The following is a 23,643-nucleotide window of genomic DNA, read 5'->3' on the forward strand; positions in this document are numbered from 1 at the left end:
CTCCTAAATGTAACCAAGATGTGTAACTTGTGAACCCTAACCAAGTTGTTTCTTATTAATGTCTAACCTTAACCACTGTTTTCCTTTTCTACCCTTAATCAAAGTTCCACTTAGGTGCTGTGCAAACATAACCAAAGTTTTTTTATTCTCCTAAATATAACCAAGATGTGTAATTTGTCCTGACGGCAGTAATGGAATGGGACTGTAGGCAGTCCAGAGAGCCATTCTTTCAGGAAGGTCTGGTCAACATTTGATATGGGCACACATGGGCCAGTCTTGTTGATCTCGGGTTTACACGGATCAGTTTTGGATTTTAACCATGATCCGATGGTTCTGGGGGCAAAGCAAAGTGTTGAACAGAAAAGATTCTTACACACAGGTAGTTTACGTCTATCTGCCAGTTGCAGGTAGTATAATAGGGACGTTGTTCTCCAAGATGCAACACCACCTTTCTTCTGTTTTATGGGCACATTTTGGACTAGAGTCTGGATATACAGCTTGTGTGTCTCCCAGAAAGGCATGGACCAGAAATTGTTGAAGATATCTGTTCCATGCTCTTAAGTCAGTTTCTCTGACTTTAAGCAGTGATGTGATGTGCAGGGTGGGCCCATGGTCTTTGGTGGTCTCTCCTGTCCCATTGGATTCTTCTAATTCTCCTCCTTAAGACGCTTCTTCTTTATCAGCTCTCGCTTCACATATCTGGCCTTGGGCGCCTATGACGTTGAACAGCAGAAGTTTCAAGTACATCTCCTGCATCTCCTTCACTGACAGCTCCTTGAGCTGTGTCTGTATCACTACCATTATCTGGGCTGTCATCTTTCTCAGGTGTATAGTCCTCATTCAAAACAGTGTCATCGATTTCACTATTTGACGATAAATCAGGATCTGATTCTGCTCTGGAGGCTTTACTGGCCGTTTCCTCTTCTATTTGTTGCCCCATGTCTACGCCATTACCTTCTTTCTCAGATCTGCTCTCATCTAAATCCTCCAACTCCACTACATGGGTATCAACTTTATTTCCTGACATTAAAACAGAAAATGGAGTGCTGTTGAGTATTTTAACTCAGTAAATCATGTTAAATTCATAGGTCCACTGCAAAAAAAAAAAAAAAAAAAAAAAAAAAAAAAAAAAAAATCTAAATCTTACCAAATACTTCTTATAGTCAAGAAGTCTAGTCAAAATGTCTAATTTATATAAAAAACAATTTTACTTTTTTTATTTTACTATTTTTACTTTTATTTGCATTTAAAATAAAAAGTAAATGCTTGAAAAATTACTTTACTTTATTTTTTACAGCATCTTTGCATATCTGAACCCTTTCCAGCAGTGACTGTATGATTTTGAGATACATCCTTTCACATTGAGGACATTTGAGGGACTCAAACCCAAATATTTAAAAAGATTCCAACATTCACTGATGCTTCAGAAGGAAACAAGATGCATTAAGAGCTGGGGGGTAAAAACTTTTGGAATTTGAAGATCAAGGTAAATTGTACTTAATTTGTGTACCGGGAAACATACAAGTATCTTCTGTTGCTTAAGAAGGGCAGAACTAAATGGAAAACAATTATATTTCAACAAAATAAGAAAAATTTGGCCATCTTCATTGTGTTCAAAAGTTTTCACCCCCCAGCTCTTAATGCATCTTGTTTCCTTCTGGAGCATCAGTGAATGTTTGAATCTTTTTAAATAGTTGTGTTTGAGTCCCTCAAATGTCCTCAGTCTGAAAAGATGCATCTCAAAATCATACAGTCACTGCTGGAAAGGGTTCAAATATGCAAAGATGCTGGAAAACTGAAGAATCTGCAGGACTTTAAAGATTTTTCTGAAGAACGCTGCTCAGTTTAACTGTTCAGAACAAACAAGGGACTCATGCACAACCATCACAAAACAGAAACACAGCCGAGGATCATCAGGTAACAGAACACAGTACTAAGAACCAAGGGTTCCCAAACTTTTGAGTGGGAAAAGTTTTTTTAATAATTTCAGCAATTCTTTTGTCTTGTGGACTAAATGTTAATATCTTTTATGTACAATATCTTACTCAGGACAGTACTAAATAAAAAATAACATGCATTTAGTATGATCTCTCTTATTTTTTGAAAATTACTCATATTTTCACAGATTCTGCAAGGGGTGCCCAAACTTTCGATCCCCACTGTAAATGCATAAAAACTATCATATTGCATTATTTGTCTGATGATGTTCAATTATCAATCAATCCATCCATAACCAAGATAATTACTAGACGATTTTCATTATAGTTATTATTACTATCATCATTATCATAGATTTTGGCCTTTATCATAGACTTTGGCCTTTTCAGAACTTTTACTATTATGATCATTATTATTATCAATATCTTTATTATTATTATCATTACTATTACTATCATCATTATCATAGATTTTGGACTTTTATCATAGACCTTTCAGTGTCCCACATTATCACTAAAGAAAAATGAAATGTTGGGTTTAATTAAAAATATTATGTCAACAGGTTCCACACAATTTGTTTAACTAATCTCAACAAACAATAATTTAGTTCATTTTACAAAAGATGTTAAAGTAAACTAAATTAACAAGCCTTAGTAGAATCAACAAACAATTCAGTTCATTGTACATAAAAGTTATAATTAATGATTCCACTTCAGAAACACCGCCCTCTATAATAAGGATATAATAAGACTATAACACCGAATAAATAAGAGTGCAGTCGTTCAATACAATCCAACATCGCCTCTCAATTAAAGTTCATCAAACAGACCACAAAAAGACGTTTTGAAATGCAATGTTACATTTCTAACAACTTATTTGTGTGATTTGTTCTAAATTACATTAGAACAAGTTCATTAACACAACTGTGATCTGTTATTACTCAGGTACCTATCTAATGGTGCTACACTTCTGCAAGAGGGTGACAGAACAACAATTACCCATAATACACTGCAAAATCCTCAGCCAATGAGATTCAAGTCTGTATTGGTTTTATTAATCTGTTACTTTTATGCAACAGTTATGTTGGCTGAACAAATCATTTTTAAGTAAAGCTGACAATACACACTTTTTTGTTGAATGAACTAGACTAAATTAAGTTCACATTGTTAAAGTAAATTGGCAAAAGTGAAAGTACATTTTTTTGAGTGTAGGAAGCACCAGATTGTTTTTAGACAACTTGCACTAAGAGCACTAATATGTCTATAATTTCTTTTATGAATGTGTTATCTGCATTTTCTCTTTTTATTTTGTTAGGAGATGTCCTGGGGTTTTTAAAATGGTATTGTGTTTGAATTTAATGTTTTGGCTACAAATCGCAGATATTGCAGACTGCTCAGACTGCTCAGCCCTGCCTCTCCACCGTGTACTTCGTCCATGTCAGCTGGGGGCGCCAAAATTTCCCGCCTTCCTGTTTATATACCCCAGTTGAATATGCATAAGGCACGATTAGCATAATGATATGTCGCCGATTACAGAGCTCTGTAATGCAATTGTTAGTAGTAAGAATTGCTATTGTAGAGCTCTGTAATTCAATTTGAACTAGTAAGATTGCAATTACAGAGCTCTCTCATTCTAATTGTTACTAGTAAGAACTGAATTATGGAGCTCTGTAACTTAATTCTTACTAGTAACAATTCAATTAGAGAGCTCTGTAATTTAATTATAGAGCTCTATAATCAAATTGTTACTAGTAAAAATTGAATTAGAGAGCTCTATAATTAAATTACTACTAGTAAGAATTATGGGAGGCCCTTTCAGCATAAAAACGTCCCAGCGTTACTCGTCGTAATTATATTTTTACTAGTAACAATTCAATTAAAGAGCTCTATAATTTAATTTCTACTAGTTACAATTACAATTATAGAGCTCTATAATTCAATTGTTACTAGTAACAATTACAATTATAGAGCTCTCTAATTGAATTCTTACTAGTAACAATTACAATTATAGAGCTCTCTAATTGAATTCTTACTAGTAACAATTACAATTATAGAGCTCTCTAATTGAATTTTTACTAGTAACAATTATGATTATAGAGCTCTCTAATTCAATTGTTACTAGTAACAATTCCAATTAGAGAGCTCTACAATTCATTTATTACTAGTCATATGTCTCCATTGACTTCCATTCATTTTTAATTATAGAGCTCTGCAATTCAATTGTTACTAGTAACAATTCGGATTATAGAGCTCTCTAATTGAATTGTTACTAGTAACAATTACAATTATAGAGCTCTGTAATTCAATTGTTACTAGTAACAATTATGATTATAGAGCTCTCTAATTGAATTCTTACTAGTAACAATTACAATTATAGAGCTCTCTAATTGAATTCTTACTAGTAACAATTACAATTATAGAGCTCTCTAATTGAATTATTACTAGTAACAATTATCATTATAGAGCTCTCTAATTGAATTCTTACTAGTAACAATTGAATTACAGAGCTCTTCAATTGATTTATTACTAGTAAAAATACACATTAAAGATATGTGTAATTGCAGAGCTCTATAAATGAATTACAGAGCTCTCTAATTCAATTGTTACTAGTAACAATTGAATTAGAGAGCTCTCTAATCGTAATTGTTACTAGTAACAATTGAATTACAGAGCTCTCTAATCATAATTGTTACTAGTAACAATTCAATTAGAGAGCTCTGTAATTCATTTATAGAGCTCTATAATCAAATTATTACTAGTAAGAATTCAATTGCAGAGCTCTCTAATTGCAATTCTTACTAGTAACAATTAAATTATAGAGCTCTCTAATTTAATTGTTACTAGTAACAATTTGATTATAGAGCTCTATAATTAAATTACAGAGCTCTCTAATTGAATTGTTACTAGTAAGAATTAAGTTACAGAGCTCCATAATTCAGTTCTTACTAGTAACAATTAGAATTAGAGAGCTCTGTAATTGCAATCTTACTAGTTCAAATTGAATTACAGAGCTCTACAATAGCAATTCTTACTAGTAACAATTGCATTACAGAGCTCTGTAATCGGTGACAAATCATTATGCTAATCGTGCCTTATGCATATTCAACTGGGGTATATAAACAGGCAGGCGGGAAACTTTGGCGCCTCCAGCTGACATGGACGAAGTACACGGTGGAGAGGCAGGGCTGAGCAGTCTGCAATATCTGCGATTTGTAGCAAAAACATTAAATTCAAACACAATACCATTTTAAAACCCCCAGGACATCTCCTAACAAAATAAAAAGAGAAAATGCAGATAACACATTCATAAAAGAAATTATAGACATATTAGTGCTCTTAGTGCAAGTTGTCTAAAAACAATCTGGTGCTTCCTACACTCAAAAAAATGTACTTTCACTTTTGCCAATTTACTTTAACAATGTGAACTTAATTTAGTCTAGTTCATTCAACAAAAAAAGTGTGTATTGTCAGCTTTACTTAAAAATGATTTGTTCAGCCAACATAACTGTTGCATAAAAGTAACAGATTAATAAAACCAATACAGACTTGAATCTCATTGGCTGAGGATTTTGCAGTGTATTATGGGTAATTGTTGTTCTGTCACCCTCTTGCAGAAGTGTAGCACCATTAGATAGGTACCTGAGTAATAACAGATAACAGTTGAATTTAATGAACTTGTTCTAATGTAATTTAGAACAAATCACACAAATAAGTTGTTAGAAATGTAACATTGCATTTCAAACGTGTGTTTGTGGTCTGTCTGAGGTCTCTTTGACGAATCTTAATTAAGAAGCAATGATGGTGTTGAGTTGTATTGGGTGACTGCACTCTAGTTTACTGATTCGGTGTTAAAGTCTTACAAAATCCTTATTGCAGGGGGCAGTGTTTCTGAAGTGGAATCAGTAATTTGTCTTTGTCATCATTAATCACAATTTTCATGTACAATGAACTGAATTGTTGTTTGATGATTCTACTAAGGTTTGTTAATTTAGGTTTACTTTAACATCTTTTGTAAAATGAACTAAATTATTGTTTGTTGAGATTAGTTAAACAAATTGTGTTGAACCTGGTGACATAATATTTTTAATTAAACCCAACATTTAATTTTTTTTGATGTGGGACACTGAAAGGTCTATGATAAAGGCCAAAATCTATGATAATGATGATAGTAATAATAATGATAATGAAAATCATCTAGTAATTCTCTTGGTTATGGATGAATTGATTGATAATTGAACATCATCAGACAAATAATACAATATGATAGTTTTTATGTTTTTACAGTGGGGATCGAAAGTTTGGGCACCCCTTGCAGAATCTGTGAAAATATGAGTAATTTTCAAAAAATAAGAGAGATCATACTAAATGCATGTTATTTTTTATTTAGTACTGTCCTGAGTAAGATATTGTGCATAAAAGATATTAACATTTAGTCCACAAGACAAAAGAATTGCTGAAATTATTAAAATAACCCCACTCAAAAGTTTGGGAACCCTTGGTTCTTAGTACTGTGTTCTGTTACCTGATGATCCTCGACTGTCTTTCTGTTTTGTGATGGTTGTGCATGAGTCCCTTGTTTGTTCTGAACAGTTAAACTGAGCAGCGTTCTTCAGAAAAATCTTTAAGGTCCTGCAGATTCTTCAGTTTTCCAGTATCTTTGCATATTTGAACCCTTTCCAGCAGTGACTTTATGATTTTGAGATGCACCTTATCACACTGAGGACATTTGAGGGACTCAAACACAACTATTTAAAAAGATTCAAACATTCACTGATGCTCCAGAAGGAAACAAGATGCATTAAGAGCTGGGGGGTGAAAATAGTATTTGGTAAGATTTAGATTTTTTTTTTTTTTTTTGCAGTGGACCTATGAATTTAACATGATTTACTGAGTTAAAATACTCAACAGCACTCCATTTTCTGTTTTAATGTCAGGAAATAAAGTTGATACCCATGTAGTGGAGTTGGAGGATTTAGATGAGAGCAGATCTGAGAAAGAAGGTAATGGCGTAGACATGGGGCAACAGATAGAAGAGAAAACAGCCAGTAAAGCCTCCAGAGCAGAATCAGATCCTGATTTATCGTCAAATAGTGAAATCGATGACACTGTCTTGGATGAGGACTATACACCTGAGAAAGATGACAGCCCAGATAATGGTAGTGATACAGACACAGCTCAAGGAGCTGTCAGTGAAGGAGATGCAGGAGATGTACTTGAAACTTCTGCTGTTCAACGTCATAGGCGCCCAAGGCCAGATATGTGAAGCGAGAGCTGATAAAGGAGAAGCGTCTTAAGGGGGAGAATTAGAAGAATCCAATGGGACAGGAGAGACCACCAAAGACCATGGGCCCACCCTGCACATCACATCACTGCTTAAAGTCAGAGAAACTGACAGAAGAGCATGGAACAGATATCTTCAACAATTTCTGGTCCATGCCTTTCTGGGAGACACGCAAGCTGTATATCCAGACTCTAGTCCAAAATGTGCCCATAAAACAGAAGAAAGGTGGTGTTGCATCTTGGAGAACAACGTCCCTATTATACCACCTGCAACTGGCAGATAGACGTAAACTACCTGTGTGTAAGAATCTTTTCTGTTCAACACTTTGCATCGCCCCCAGAACCATCGGATCATGGTTAAAATCCAAAACTGATCCATGTAAACCCGAGATCAACAAGACTGGCCCATGTGTGTCCATATCAGATGCTGACCAGACCTTCCTGAAAGAATGGCTCTCTGGACTGCCTACAGTCCCATTCCATTACTGCCGTCAGGACAAATTACACATCTTGGTTATATTTAGGAGAATAAAAAAAACTTTGGTTATGTTTGCACAGCACCTAAGTGGAACTTTGATTAAGGGTAGAAAAGTAAAACAGTGGTTAAGGTTAGACATTAATAAGAAACAACTTGGTTAGGGTTCACAAGTTACACATCTTGGTTACATTTAGGAGAGTAAAACAAGTTTTGTTATGTTTGCATTTTATATGTAAGAGAAAGTCATGGCATATTCTGCCTAAGTCACTTTTATTGGTTAGGCAATTGATGATGGATCTTTTTCTTTTTGCATACTTGTTCACACATCTGGTTGAATGTACTGTTATAATATCAATAAAAAATAACAATGTGATTTCTAAAAAATTTGTTTTTTCTTGTCTACCAAAAACATTGAAATATAACTTTTATCAATTATGATATGAGACTAACGATAATATATATTTTTATATATACAAAAGAGTTAAATGCACAGTCAGAATTCCTCAGTGTTCGCTTGTTCATTTTACTTAACAACAAACACATGAGAAAAAAAGAAGAAGAAAAAAAAAAAACTTGAAAAAAACTTTAGGCTAGATTTAACCTCGAGTCACAATTTATAAAAAAGTTTAAGACTATTCGGCCTAATATTTTCTATTTTACTAAACAACAAACACAATCATTCTATTATTGCATATCAATTCTAAACACTGTAAATATTCATCTCAGGCATCATCTTAATTTTGCTTTAATGTGAACATGATTAATGTTACCTAAGTCTGTAAAATATTTCAGGATACTTTAGAACCACGCTACAGGGCTTTTATTTTGAAACGCACTGTTGTAGGCGGGATATCTGCAATCTGTTTTGCATCTCATGAATTGGAGTTTCTACTAGTAATAATACAATTATAGAGCTCTGTAATTGGAATTGTTACTAGTAAGAATTGAATTAAAGAGCTCTCTAATTCAGTTTTTACTAGTAACAATTACAATTAGAGAGCTCTGTAATTCAGTTTTTACTAGTAACAATTGAATTAGAGAGCTCTCTAGTGGAATTGTAGAGCTCTGCAATTGGATTATTACTAGTAACAACTGAATTACAGAGCTCTGCAATTGTATTCTTACTAGTAATAAATGAATTGTAGAGCTCTCTAATTGGAATTGTTACTAGTAAAAATTGAATTATAGAGCTCTTTAATTCAGTTGTTACTAGTAAGAATACAATTGCAGAGCTCTATAATTCAATTAGAGAGCTCTACAATCATAATTGTTACTAGTAAAAATTGAATTATAGAGCTCTATAATTGTAATTGTTACTAGTAAAAATTAAATTATAGAGCTCTTTAATTGAATTGTTACTAGTAAAAATATAATTACGACGAGTAACGCTGGGACGTTTTTATGCTGAAAGGGCCTCCCATATAAGAATTGCAATTAGAGAGCTCTGCAATTGAATTCTTACTAGTAATAATTTGATTATAGAGCTCTATAAATGAATTACAGAGCTCTCTAATTGAATTGTTACTAGTAACAATTATGATTAGAGAGCTCTGTAATTCAATTGTTACTAGTAACAATTACGATTAGAGAGCTCTCTAATTCAATTGTTACTAGTAACAATTCAATTAGAGAGCTCTGCAATTACACATATCTTTAATGTGTATTTTTACTAGTAATAAATCAATTGAAGAGCTCTGTAATTCAATTGTTACTAGTAAGAATTAAATTAGAGAGCTCTATAATGGTAATTGTTACTAGTAATAATTCAATTAGAGAGCTCTATAATTGTAATTGTTACTAGTAAGAATTCAATTAGAGAGCTCTATAATTGTAATTGTTACTAGTAAGAATTCAATTAGAGAGCTCTATAATCGTAATTGTTACTAGTAACAATTGAATTAGAGAGCTCTATAATTGTAATTGTTACTAGTAACAATTCAATTAGAGAGCTCTATAATCCGAATTGTTACTAGTAACAATTGAATTGCAGAGCTCTATAATTAAAAATGAATGGAAGTCAATGGAGACATATGACTAGTAATAAATGAATTGTAGAGCTCTCTAATTGGAATTGTTACTAGTAACAATTGAATTAGAGAGCTCTATAATCATAATTGTTACTAGTAAAAATTCAATTAGAGAGCTCTATAATTGTAATTGTTACTAGTAAGAATTCAATTAGAGAGCTCTATAATTGTAATTGTTACTAGTAAGAATTCAATTAGAGAGCTCTATAATCATAATTGTTACTAGTAATAATTGAATTATAGAGCTCTATAATTGTAATTGTTACTAGTACAAATTAAATTATAGAGCTCTTTAATTGAATTGTTACTAGTAAAAATATAATTACGACGAGTAACGCTGGGACGTTTTTATGCTGAAAGGGCCTCCCATATTTGCTCGCTTTAAAGCAAGGTTGAGCAGCTACATTAACAACTTGCTATCAGAACCCCTTGCTTTTTGAGCCACGTCTGCTGCTTTGGAGGAAATAGAACTGATTGCTGTGATTCCATCCCGTTTGCTGTTCAGGCGAGCTGTTTTAGGCTCGAGTGGGCCTGAATGTGTTTTCTTTGGTTTCATGACTTTGTTTATCTTTTTTTTTTTTTTGTATTCCACAGGAGCTGAGTTTTCCTGGAAGCAGGCTGGTGATGGTAGCTGCATGGCCTTCACCTTAACTGGGGTTCATTAGTGTTGTGTTATCTTTGATCACAATTTGTAGTGGAGTGATTTTTTTTTTTTTTATCGTGTTTTCCTTGCCGTGTGCAGCTATAGCTAGCCTGCTTGTCGGGTGCCTCAGCCCCTGCAGTGATCTACTTTTTTTTTTTTTTTTTTTTTTTGTCTTCGTTTAGGGATCGAGAATTTATTGTGATTTAATTGTTTTCTTTAATAAAAATTGCTTGTGTAAATAAACTCACGTCTCTTGCCTCTCCTGAGCAAACTGATTTGTGTCCCGTTTATTAGATTATTTCCCCAGTAAATTGGGGTGGCGTAGTCACTATATAGTAGTATACTAGTCGAGCCACGTTTTGCTACACATGGAAAGGTTTTAGCACGACTATATGAAATGAGGTAAAAACATTTCTCATTTAGTAAAACTCGGGATTTGCATAGTGTCATTTCAGATGTGGAGTGTTCAAAACTCCCCTTTCGATGATCTTTTTAATCATCTCAATGATTGAATACAAAAATGCAAGGCAAAGATGAAAATATTCTCACCAAGTTGTGAGGCTTCAGGACCTAGCTCGCCCTCTGCCTTTATTTTATTTTTTTTGATAAACAGGGCCAACTTGATATATTATACATCACTGGTTGGAGGTGACCAACATTGATCTGCCATGAAACAAGTCATTGTGGAGCTGGAAAACGTGCCATCTTCTCCTACTCCGTAGTTTGTCTTTTGTAGTTTCAATAATGATTTTTGTCATTTGCAGCACGTTTAGCTCTCGGCCACTGTAGGAGGTCCTGTTGGGGTATGGGTGTGTTTGTTTTGGTGCAGGCTGAAGCACAATAATAATCTAACCATTACTTTGTACCCACTTTCTCACTACACGTTGTTCTGTTGTCAAACACACGACGATGGTGCTGCCACTGACGTTTATGTTCTGTGTGTGTGCGCTATGACTCCTGACCCCGGGGTCCTACGAGGAGCTGGTAGCTGCCTCAATTGTGCCTGTAGTGTAAACATAGTGATCTTATACAGGTGCATCTAAAAAAAAATTTGAATGCCACAGAAAAGTTCTTTTATTTTTTTTGTAATTTAATTAAAAAAGCAAACTTTCTTATATCCTAATATCACAGACTGAAATAGGTCAAGAGTTTTTTGTTTTAATTCTGATGGTGACTTCCAGCTTAGAAAAATTAAAAAAGTAGGAAACTTTGAAAGAGAAAGAAAAATTAAAATCCAAAGTAGGTTTAATTATGCACTGAATACTCAAATACAACCTGGGCTTCAGTGCGGCGTGCCATGAAGGCAATTGGTCTGTGGCACTGCTGAGGTGTTACTGAAGCCCAGGTTGCTCTGATAGCGGCCTTCAGCTCCTCCGTATTGTTCGTTAGATGTTACTTATCTTCCTCTTCACAATAACCTCTGTGAGGTTCAGGTCAGGTGAGCTGGCTGGCCAAACAAGCACAGTAGTTTCATGGTCAGCAAACCACTTGGAAGTGGTTGTGTCACTGTGGGCAGGTGCTAACGTCCTGCTGGAAGAGGAAATCAGCATCTCCATAAAGCTTGTCAGCAGATGGAAGTTTACCAAAATCTCCTGGTAGATGGCTGCATTGACTCTGGACTTGATAAAACACAATGGAGCAACACCAGCAGACATCACCGCACCCAAATCATCTCTGACTTCAGAAACCTCACACTGGACTTTGGATTCTGTGCCTCTACAGTCTCCCTTCAGACTCCAGACGTTGATTTCCAAATTAAATGCTAAATTTACTTTTATCTGAAGAGGATTGTGGACCACTGAGCAACAGTCCAGTTCTTTTACTCTTCATCCCAGGTGAAATGCTTCAGATGTTATTCTGAGGTTCAGGAGTGGCTTGGTTCTAGGAATGTGACAGCTGTAGCTCCTTTCCTGAAGACGTCTGAGTGTGTTGACTCTTGATGCACTGACTCCGGCTTCTGTCCACTCCTTGTAACACTCTCCCAAGTTCTTGAATCGGCTTTTCCTGATAATCTTCCCAAGGCTGTGGTCACCCCGTTGCTTATGCACCTTTTCCTACCACACCTTTTACTTCCAGAGAACTTTCTATGAATATATTTTGATCCAGCACTTTGTGAACAGCAGCCCTTTCAGCAATGACCTTCTGTGGCTGACACTCCTTGTGGAGGGTGTTGATGATTGTCTCTTGGACAAATGTGAAGTCAGTAGTCTTTCCCATAATTGTGGTTGCATGTTCTGAACTATCCCAGGAGGTACCCTGTATCAAACTAATCAAGCTCAAAATTGAATAATACTGAATTTTCTTAAACTGCAAGTCATAGCCATCAGAATTAAAACTACTGAAATATTTGTGCAATGAATCTAGAATATAAGAAAGTTTACTTTTTTGAATTAAGTTACAAAAAATCGTCTGTCTTAAAAAATATGACTGCTGGACAGCTTTGTCCCCCTCAGGTTGCCCTGTTGTCTTCGTCATCAGTTAGGAACCTAGGTGTGCTATTCGATCGCAATCTTTCCTTAGAAAGCCATGTTTCTAGCATTTGTAAAACTGCATTTTTCCATCTCAAAAATAGATCTAAATTACGGCCTATGCTCTCAATGTCAAATGCAGAAATGTTAATCCATGCATTTATGACCTCAAGGTTAGATTATTGTAATGCTTTATTGGGTGGTTGTTCTGCACACTCAGTAAACAAACTACAGCTAGTCCAAAATGCAGCAGCAAGAGTTCTTACTAGAACCAGGAAGTATGACCATATTAGCCCGGTCCTGTCAACACGGCACTGGCTCCCTATCAAACATCGTATAGATTTTAAAATATTGCTTATTACTTATAAAGCCCTGAATGGTTTAGCACCTCAGTATTTGAATGAGCTCCTTTTACATTATAATCCTCTACATCCACTACGTTTTCAAAAATCAGGCACAAAACTCAACTGCGGGCGGCAGATCCTTTTCCTATTTGGCGCCTAAACTCTGGAATAACCTACCTAACATTGTTCAGGAGGCAGACAAACTCTTGCAGTTTAAATCTAGATTAAAGACCCATCTCTTTAACCTGGCTTACACATAACATACTACTATGCTTTTAATATTCAAATCTGTTAAAGGATTTTTAGGTTGCATTAATTAGGTAAACCACAACCGGGAACACTTCCCATAACACCCTATGTACTTGCTACATCATTAGAAGAATGGCATCTACGCTAATATTAGTCTGTTTCTCTCTTATTCCGAGGTCACCGTAGCCACCAGATCCAGTCTGTATCCAGATCAGAGGGTCACTGCAGTCACCAGGATCCAGTACGTATCCAGACCAGATGGTGGATCAGCACCTAGAAAGGACCTCTACTGCCCAGAAAGACAGCGGAGACCAAGACAACTAGAGCCCCAGATACAGATCCCCTGTAAAGACTTTGTCTCAGAGGACCACCAGGACAAGACCACAGGAAACAGATGATTCTTCTGCACAATCTGACTTTGCTGCAGCCTGGAATTGAACTACTGGTTTCATCTGATCAGAGGAGAACTGGCCCCCCAACTGAGCCTGGTTTCTCCATTCTGTCACTGTTGGAGTTTCAGTTCCTTGCCGCTGTCACCTCTGGCTTGCTTAATTGGGGTCACTTCATCTACAGCGATATCGTTGACTTGACTGCAAATAAATGCACAGACACTTGAAGGAGTGGATGCCGAGTTGCCATATCCTTCATACTGATATTAATTATATTATTACATGATTTCGTGTTTGATTATTAATCAAGTTATGGCAAGAGTGAAATGTGTACTTTTATGTGCGCTTATGAGATATTAAAGAATCCTGTTCTACCCTGTATTTCTTTTCCTCAAGATTGTCCACATATTACGTGTGTGTATCCAACCGTAATGATAAGACACTCGCCAGTGCTAGAAAGCCTGAATTAAAGATAAGTTCTCTGTGTATGTGTGTTAGTATCTGTCTGTACATGGAGAAGCTCAGACAGTCCCAGGACAAACGATCAACTGCCAGGGTCCAGCGTATCAGATATACGTCTTTGGAGAGTTTATCTAGGTTTTGGAACCAATCAGAATTTTGTTGACTTATGTATTGACGCAATTAGTATCCTCTGTCAGGGTATAACTGTGGTTGATTTGGAGTTGTACGGGGGCGGCCTACGAACTCCGTCGAGAGTATTGAAGCTGACTTCTGCTGATGAAATTGCACACTATTTTCTTCAAGTAAAATTTTTTTATTATTAATTGAACTCATCTCTGACTCCTGGTCTTCATTGCCAAATATATGGTCCTTGGGTTTTAACTGTAAATTCCCCTACACACTATTTAACTGAACAGAGATGACATCACTGAATTCAAGGGGTCGAGGGAATGGGATGATGGTCAGGTTGATCAGGGCGTCTTGAATTGAGGGCTCTGAGAGACTCAGGGTGGGGGTACCGTCTCTAGCTTATATTAAGGCCAGACAATGAGGACCCCCCCCCCGATACAACCTGATAGAGATAAAATGTGGGAGAAGGTTGACTAAATGGATGAGAAGGGTGGGTTCGAGAGAACGAGACTAGCAGTGCGGTGTGACGTGGCCTGGTATATATGGAGGTTCTTAGAAGTCAGGTGATTGTTTGGGCGTGCCCCAGCCCCGAACTTTAGTTAATACCAATTAACTCCATTTCACAATCTAGGACCACGCCACAAACAAACTAAGGAACTGGGGAAGAGTAGAAAGAGGATGAAGGGGTCGAGAGAATGGGATGAAGGGGTTGAGGGAATGGGATGACGGTCAGGTTGATCAGGGCGTGAATTGAGGGCTCAGAGAGACTCAGGGTGGGGGTACCATCTCTAGCGTATATTTAGGCCAGACAATGAGGACCCCCAAAGATGGGAAGAGCTGAGTCAAGTGTGAGCTCGGAATGCCCGATCATACAGAGAGGACACAGAGGCTGATTAGTTCAGGCGTTAAATGTTTAACGCAGGTTCTTGTTTTCATGAGCCTTTAGAAGTATGAATGTGTGAGAATGAGAGAAGCTGGGCAATCGCATTCAGTTGTTATTCGAAGGAATAGATGATCCCTCAAGTAGGTTTAAATGCACGTGAGGATCTGAATTCTGGATGCTGTTCAGAATTGACCCGGGCAGCCACCATATTACTGCCAAAGTCTATGATGGATAGGCAAGACTTGGCATTTAGTGGTATCGGCTTTGGTCGGCAAGTTCCTTGGCTTACTAAGTGGATGAGTATTCTGTGGTTGTGATATAGTTGATGGCTGGAATGAGAATGTCATGGAGAGAAGATAAGTTGATTTAATTCAGTCTCTTCTGCTAGTAATCAGACGACCATGTCAGGTTCTTGATAGGACTGCGGAGGTGCCTTGCAAGTCAGTCTGCTGGTGTTGTAGGGTTATGAGAGCAGGAGTTTCTCGCGTGGCTCTGTCACGGAATGTGCAGGTGTGAAGGCGCCTGTAGACGATAGGCAGCCCTGACAGTGGTTGAAGGAAGGGTGGAAGAAAGGCTTATGGGAAGAAAGGATGTCTTTGAGTGGGGGGGGGGGGGTTAAGGATGAGAGGATATAGGAGGGGGGGGGGAGGTAGGGAGAGAGAAAGTTTGGAAGAAGGGATGTTGGGATGAAAGGATGTTTGTGAGTGGGGTGTATTGCAAGAAGTAGGGAGGGAGGGGGAGAATGGAAAGAGGTTTGGGGATAGAATTGGAGGTTGAAGGAGACCAGCTGGTCTGTGTGAGCAAACACTATAGAACATGCTATGTTCAATAGGTCGCTTAAAATCGCAGGAAGCCCCACCTTCTGAATCAAAGAACCAAACAGTAAGTCAGCGTGTCACTGCGGCTGCCTTTAGAAGCTTCCCAGTTGCCATTGAATCAGTCAGTAGTCTTAGACATGCACTTAGGACTGCGCGTTCACACTGATTGATCTAGCCTGAATAAGATAACAGTGCTGTTGTTCGCTGCAGGCTCATCCACTTGAGGTGCTGCTGTGGTGGTGCTGTTGTTAACTGTGGGATGTCCACCTGAGGCGCCACCTTGGTGGTGTGGTTGGCTGCGGGCTCTTGCCTTGCTGGTTGTTAACTGTAAGACTGTTCGCCTGAGGCTCTGCTGAGGTGGTGCTGCTGTAGCTGTATGATCGTTTCACCTGAGGCGCTGGTGGCGGTGCTGTTGTAGCTGTATAATCGTTTCATCTGAAGCGCTGGTGGGGCTGCTGTTGTAACTGAATGATCGCTTTGTCTGAGGCGCTGGTGGCGGTGCTGTTGTAGCTGTATGATCATTTCGCCTGAAGCACTGGTGGCAGTGCTGTTGTAGCTGTATGATCGTTTCGCCTGAGGCGCTGCTGTTATAGCTGTAAGATTGTTTCACCTGAGGCACTGCTGGCGGTGCTGTTGTAGCTGTATGATAGTTTCACCTGAGGTGCTGCTGTTGTAGCTGTATGATCCTTTCGCCTGAGGCGCTGCTGGCGGTGCTGTTGTAGCTGTTTGATAGTTTCACCTGAATGTGGTGATCGAACGCAACCGCTCTGAAAGAGACTGTGATCGGAATGATGAGAGGTGATCCTCGAGTGTCGTCAGTGACATTGAATCAAATAGTGCGCCATTCAGACCAGCCAAGTACACCTGTTCTTCGAGAAAATGAGACTAGTAGTGCGGTGTGACGTGGCCCGGTATATATTGAGGTTCTTAGAAGTCAGGTGATTGTTTGGGCATGCCCAAGCCCCTAACTTTAGTTAATACCAATTAATTCCATTTATATGCAAAATCCTTATCACAAATGGGGGTTGCTAATTGATCAGCAATTAATAAATGTTACCAAAATGTTTACACCTCAGAGAAGCAATAACCCCAACAATTCCATGTGTAGTCCTAAAGAGTTATGTGCATATTATAAAAAATAAAGATTTCAAAATAGTGACAAAATCTTTTATCCCAATTTTAAGAAGGGTATGCAAGGAATAATTACAAAGCAGAATAATACACAGTTGCACACTTATAGAGCTTATATAATCTCAATCAATATAAATCGGAGATTTGTTGTGTGACAACTACTTGACCATGTCCATCTTTATCTTCTTTATGGTTGGACACCAAGTCACGCTTTCCTTCCACAGTCCAAACAGTTGTTTCACACTAGTCCAAGAATGATGAGGAAGATTCTTTCTCCAGATTTTTCAAATCATGTTTTATAAGTAAAATGTTAAACTGCAGGCTGAATCCACACAGAGTTTTAGTAGGAAGTGGATCCATCACATGTTGCCTACCCTAATGTGGGGATTCAGCATGGGATCCAGGTTCGGATCGGTCTCAGCCGAGGCTCGACCAAGTTTGGCCATGATTATAATGAGTGTAAAGAAACCAATTACTCCAACCAACAGCAACATGAAGATTCGCTGTTTCAGTGTGAGGGTCTTTTTCTTAGTGCCAGTACGATTCCTTAAAAAAAGAAAAAAAAGAAAAAACAAATTATATACAATTATATTATTACATTTATTGGGAATACAAAACATTTTTCCCCTTAATAAATATAACTAAGTACATCAATTAAATTAGTGAAATATGTAGCAATTAATACAATTATCCTGGATTTACACATACTAGTTGTTACACATACTAATTGTGTAAAATCAATGCTGGTAAAACTGCCAATGAAAATATATAATGGCATATGACATTCCTTTTTTTTCAATAAATGAATTTGAGCCAAAGACTAAGGAGACTCACTTTAGAACCTGTGCAAACCAGCTAAGTGCAGGCCGTCTGCGGTATTTGTCATCATCAAAGTCAATCTGCATCACTGTACTGTGTCCTGAATCCCTCGTGTCGTATACCTTTCTTGGGGATACAGCTGAGAAGACACATTGGAAAGAATTAGCAAATATTATATTAGAGCAGGGGTCTCCAAACTTGGTCCTGGAGGACCAGTGTCCTGCAGAGTTTAGTGCCAACCCTAATTAAACAGTCCTGAACCAGCTAATCAAGATCTTACTAGGCATACTAGAAACTTCCTGGCAGGTGTGTTGAGGCAAGGTGGAGCAAAACTCTACAGGGCACCAGCCCTCCAGGACCGAGTTTGGAGACCCCTGTATTAGCGACTATACTACTATATATATATAATTCCACATATGTTAATTCATAGTTTTGATGCCTTCAGTGTGACTCTACAATTTTCATAATCATGAAAATAAAGAAAACTCTTTAAATGAGAAGGTGTGTCCAAACTTTTGGTCTGTACTGTATATAAAAAAAAAATATATATATATATAAAAAAAAGACAATATGCCAGTGCTGATGTATACCTGTGTTAATGGTGATTGTATCGGTGGTAGTGGTCATACTGATGGCAGAGTTATTCTGGACACTCATTTCTCCATTTTTGTGCATGTGTTCCACATCCTGATCAGGTGGTAGACTGGTGGGTGTGAGGTTTGAAGTTAAATCCACTGTAGGGGCTGGACCACAGATGAATATATTAAATCAGTTTAAAATGTTTGAACAAAACTTAATGTATTTCTTTTTTGAATTATTCTGTTATTAACATTGTAATCTGTTTTTAATTTACATTGTGGTGGTAATTACAACAAAAATAATAATTATTTATATATATAATTGGATGGCTTTGCTGCAATGCTATAGTGTGATCTTGTGTGTTTTATTTATTAGAATATTTCATTTATTTTTTTTAATGGTTCTGTCTAGTGCCCATTGTAATAAATAGACTTCTTTGACTGTGACAACTTAATATTAAGTATACAGGTGCTAGTCATATAATTAAACTATCATCAAAAAGTTGATTTATTTCACTAATTCCATTCAAAAAGTGAACCTTGTACAGGTCCTTCTCAAAAAATGAGCATATTGTGTTAAAAGTTCATTATTTTTTCATAATGTAATGATAAAAATTTTACATTCATATATTTTAGATTCATTGCACACCAACCAAAATATTTCAGGTCTTTTATTGTTTTAATACTGATGATTTTGGCATACAGCTCATGAAAACCCAAAATTCCTATCTCAAAAAATTAGCATATTTAATCCGACCAATAAAAGAAAAGTGTTTTTAATACAAAAAAAGTCAACTTTCAAATAATTATGTTCAGCTATGCACTCAATACTTAGTCGGGAATCCTTTTGCAGAAATGATTGCTTTAATGCGGTGTGGCATGGAGATAGTCAGCCTGTGGCACTGCTGAGGTGTTATGGAGGCCCAGGATACTTCGATAGTGGCCTTAAGCTCATCTAGAGTGTTGGGTCTTGCGTCTCTCAACTTTCTCTTCACAATATCCCATAGATTCTCTATGGGGTTCAGGTCAGGAGAGTTGGCAGGCCAATTGAGCACAGTAATATCATGGTCAGTAAACCATTTACTAGTGGTTTTGGCACTGTGAGCAGGTGCCAGGTCGTGCTGAAAAACGAAATCTTCATCTCGTCACCCAAGGTCTGGAATCAGTCCATCTCCACAATCTTCCTCAGGGTCCGGTCACCTCTTTTCATGGTGCAGCGTTTTTTGCCACACTTTTTCCTTCCCACAGACTTCCCACTGATGTGCCTTGATACAGCACTCTGGGAACAGCCTATTCGTTCAGAAATTTCTTTCTGTGTCCCTCTCGCTTGAGGGTGTCAATGATGCCTTCTGGACAGGCCTTCAGGGTCTGTGTTGGACAGAGTTTTCTCTACTTCCTGTTGGCCTTCTGTAGCTAATCGTAGCTCTGTGTAGCTGTTTTTATTTTACTTTTTCTCTAGAATCTTTATCTTACTATCACTCTCGGTTTTTTTTAAGTGGTAAAATATAACTTAATTCACACCATATTTCTGATATTATCGATCAATCTTATCAGATTAACTTTGATTGTTCACTTTTATTTTATATCCGTGAGTGCAGTACACCTGCAAAGCGTTAGGACTCGTTAGCGTTTTCTTTTCTCCTCTCCCTCGCTCCAGTTTTTCACAAGTTCATCAAACAACCGCAGTAAGAATATTTCATCAAGCACGGCGAGTAATGGCTTCTCCTGCTATCGTTATTTGCACCTCTTGCCACATGTACAGTTTATCTATCTCTGTCGCTGATGATGGATTCACATGTGATAAATGCAGGGAAATAGTTAGGCTGACAGAGAAGATTTCAGAATTAGAGACACGCATCCAAACTTGAATTGAGGACAGTAAGAATGTTAGGGCTCAAGATACGGCTTTGGATGCGTCTACCTCAGGGATTCCTGTGCATTGTTCGGTTCCGGAAACAGAGCCCCTGCAGCAGGGCAACTGGGTGACGGTAAGGCAGCGTAGTCATGGGTCAAAACACCGCTCTTCTGTTCTGATCAAAACATTAAACAGGTTCTCCCCACTCAGTGATGCACCCACTGAGAAACCTGATGAAAGTGCTCTAGTTATTGGTGATTCTATTGTACGGAACGTGAATATAGAGACACCAGCCACCATAGTCAAATGTTTACCAGGAGCCAGAGCGCCTGACATCTTGGCAAATTTAAAAGTGCTGGCTAATGCTAAATGTAAATATAGTAAGATTGTTATTCATGCCGGCGCAAATGATGTTTGACTTCGCCAGTCGGAGATCACTAAAAATAACTTTAAAGAGGTGTGTGAACTTGCAAGCACGATGTCAGACACTGTAATATGCTCTGGTCCCCTCCGGGCTTACCGTGGTGACGAGATGCATAGCAGATTGTCATCACTCAATGTCTGGATGTCTAAGTGGTGCCCACAGAATAACATCGGTTTCATAGACAATTGGACGAGCTTTTGGGGCAGACCTGACCTGTTGAAAAGAGATTTTCTTCATCCCTCCTGAGGTGGCACCACTCTTCTCTCTAGAAATATGGCAAATAGTCTTAGTATTTATACTTGACTAACTGGGGCCCAGGTCAGGAAGCAGACAGACTGGCTAAACCGACCATCTGCTAGCTGTCTCCCGTCACAGAGTTCAGTTAATTCTCAGCACATAGAGACTCTTTCACCTAGATATCACACTATAGAGACTGTGTCTGTTCCCCGAACTAGAAAATACAAAAAAACGTCCAAACCAAGTTAAGATTAACAATTTAATTGAGGTTCAACAAATAAAAAACAAATGCAATATGGATAAACAAATGGTGACATTCAGCCAAGTATGGTGACCCATACTCAGAATTTGTGCTCTGCATTTAACCCATCCGAAGTGGACACACACAGAGCAGTGAACACACACACACACACACACACTGTGAACACACACCCGGAACAGTGGGCAGCCATTTATGCTGCGGTGCCCGGGGAGCAGTTGGGGGTTCAATGCCTTGCTCAAGGGCACCTAAGTCGTGGTATTGCAGGTGGAGAGAGAACTGTACATGCACTCCCCCCACCCACAATTCCTGCCGGCCCGGGACTCGAACTCACAACCTTTCGATTGGGAGTCCGACTCTCTAACCATTAGGCCACGACTTCCCCACGAATTGAATATCAGATCCCTTTCTACGAAAACACTTTTTGTAAATAATATGATCACTGATTAAAATATAGATGTACTCAGTTTGACAGAAACCTGGCTAAAACCTGATGATTACATTATTTTAAATGAGGGGGTTGCTTCAATTTATAACAACGTTTTCAGGATTTCTCAAAGGGCAGGCTTCAAGTATAACTCGTTTGAAGTAATGGTGCTACATATAACATTATCCAGAGAAACAAATGTTAATGATAAATCCCCTGTTATGTTTGTACTGGCTACTGTATACAGGCCACCAGGCCACCATACAGACTTTATTAAAGAGTTTGGTGATTTTACATCCAAGTTAGTTCTGGCTGCAGATAAAGTTTTAATAGTTGGTGATTTTAATATCCATGTCGATAATGAAAAGATGCATTGGGATCAGCATTTATAGACATTCTGAACTTAGACAACACGTTTCAGGACCTACTCATTGTCGAAATCATACTCTAGATTTAATACTGTCACATGGAATTGATGTTGATAGTGTTGAAATTATTCAGCCAAGTGATGATATTTCAGATCATTATTTAGTTCTGTGCAAACTTCATATAGCCAAAATTGTAAATTCTACTTCTTTTTACAAGTATGGAAGAACCATCACTTCTACCACAAAAGACTGCTTTTTAAGTTATCTTCCTGATGTATCCAAATTCCTTAGCATATCCAAAACCTCAGAACAACTTGATGATGTAACAGAAACTATGGACTCTCTCTTTTCTAGCACTTTAAATACAGTTGCTCCTTTACGCTTAAGGAAGGTTAAGGAAACCAGTTTGCCACCATGGAATAATGAGCATACTCGCACCCTAAAGAGAGCAGCCCGAAAAATGGAGCGCAGCTGGAGGAAAACAAAACCTGAGGTATTTTGTATTGCTTGGCGGGAAAGTTACATATCCTACAGAAAAGCATTAAAAACTGCAAGATCTGATTACTTTTCTTCTCTTTTAGAAGAAAACAAACATAACCCCAGGTATTTATTCAATACAGTGGCTAAATTTATGAAAAATAAAGCCTCAACAAGTGTTGACATTTCCCAACACCACAGCAGTAATGACTTTATGAACTACTTTACTTCTAAAATCGATACTATTAGAGATAAAATTGCAAACATTCAGCCGTCAGCCTCTCATCAAAAAACCACAACTTGACCCCAAAGAACTAGTTAATTATAGACCAATCTCGAATCTCCCTTTTCTGTCCAAGATACTAGAAAAGGTGGTATCCTCACAATTATATTCCTTCTTAGAGAAAAATGGTATATGTGAAGATTTCCAGTCAGGATTTAGACCGTATCATAGTACTGAGGCTGCTCTCCTTAGAGTAACAAATGATCTGCACTTATCATCTGATCCTGGGTGTATCTCTCTATTAGTTTTATTGGATCTTAGTGCTGTGTTTGACACAATTGACCAAAACATTCTTTTGCATAGACTTGAACACTTTGTTGGCATCAGTGGAAGTGCATTAGCATGGTTTAAATCGTACTTATATGACCGCCATCAGTTCGTAGCAGTGAAAGAAAATATGTATCATATCGATCACAAGTGCAGTATGGAATACCTCAAAGCTGAGTACTAGGGCCGCTACTCTTCACGCTTTATATGTTACCCTTGGGAGATATCATCAGGAAACATGGTGTTAGCTTTCACTGTTATGCTGATGATCCTCAGCTCTATATTTCTTCGCGGCCCGGTGAAACACACCAATTTGAAAAACTATTGGAATGCATAGTCGATATAAAAAACTGGATGACGAGTAATTTCTTACTGCTAAATTCTGAAAAAACAGAGGTGTTAATTATAGGA

General features: G+C 37.6%; 1 protein-coding gene across 1 annotated transcript in view; it reads right to left on the minus strand.

Moving 5' to 3' along the window:
- Window positions 1-17,260: 17,260 nt before the first annotated feature.
- Window positions 17,261-23,643, minus strand: part of zfpl1 (zinc finger protein-like 1) — a 35,232-nt gene continuing 28,849 nt past the window's right edge. The window contains exons 6-8 of the mRNA XM_052591328.1: window positions 18,648-18,800; window positions 18,073-18,196; window positions 17,261-17,784 (exon numbers count right to left, since the gene is read on the minus strand). Coding sequence (XP_052447288.1) covers window positions 17,598-17,784; window positions 18,073-18,196; window positions 18,648-18,800 — 464 coding nt within the window. The 3' untranslated portion in view covers window positions 17,261-17,597. The remainder of the gene's footprint in view (window positions 17,785-18,072; window positions 18,197-18,647; window positions 18,801-23,643) is intronic.

The sequence above is a fragment of the Carassius gibelio genome, chromosome A5 (assembly GCF_023724105.1).
Source record: "Carassius gibelio isolate Cgi1373 ecotype wild population from Czech Republic chromosome A5, carGib1.2-hapl.c, whole genome shotgun sequence".
Taxonomy (NCBI): Eukaryota; Metazoa; Chordata; class Actinopteri; order Cypriniformes; family Cyprinidae; genus Carassius; species Carassius gibelio.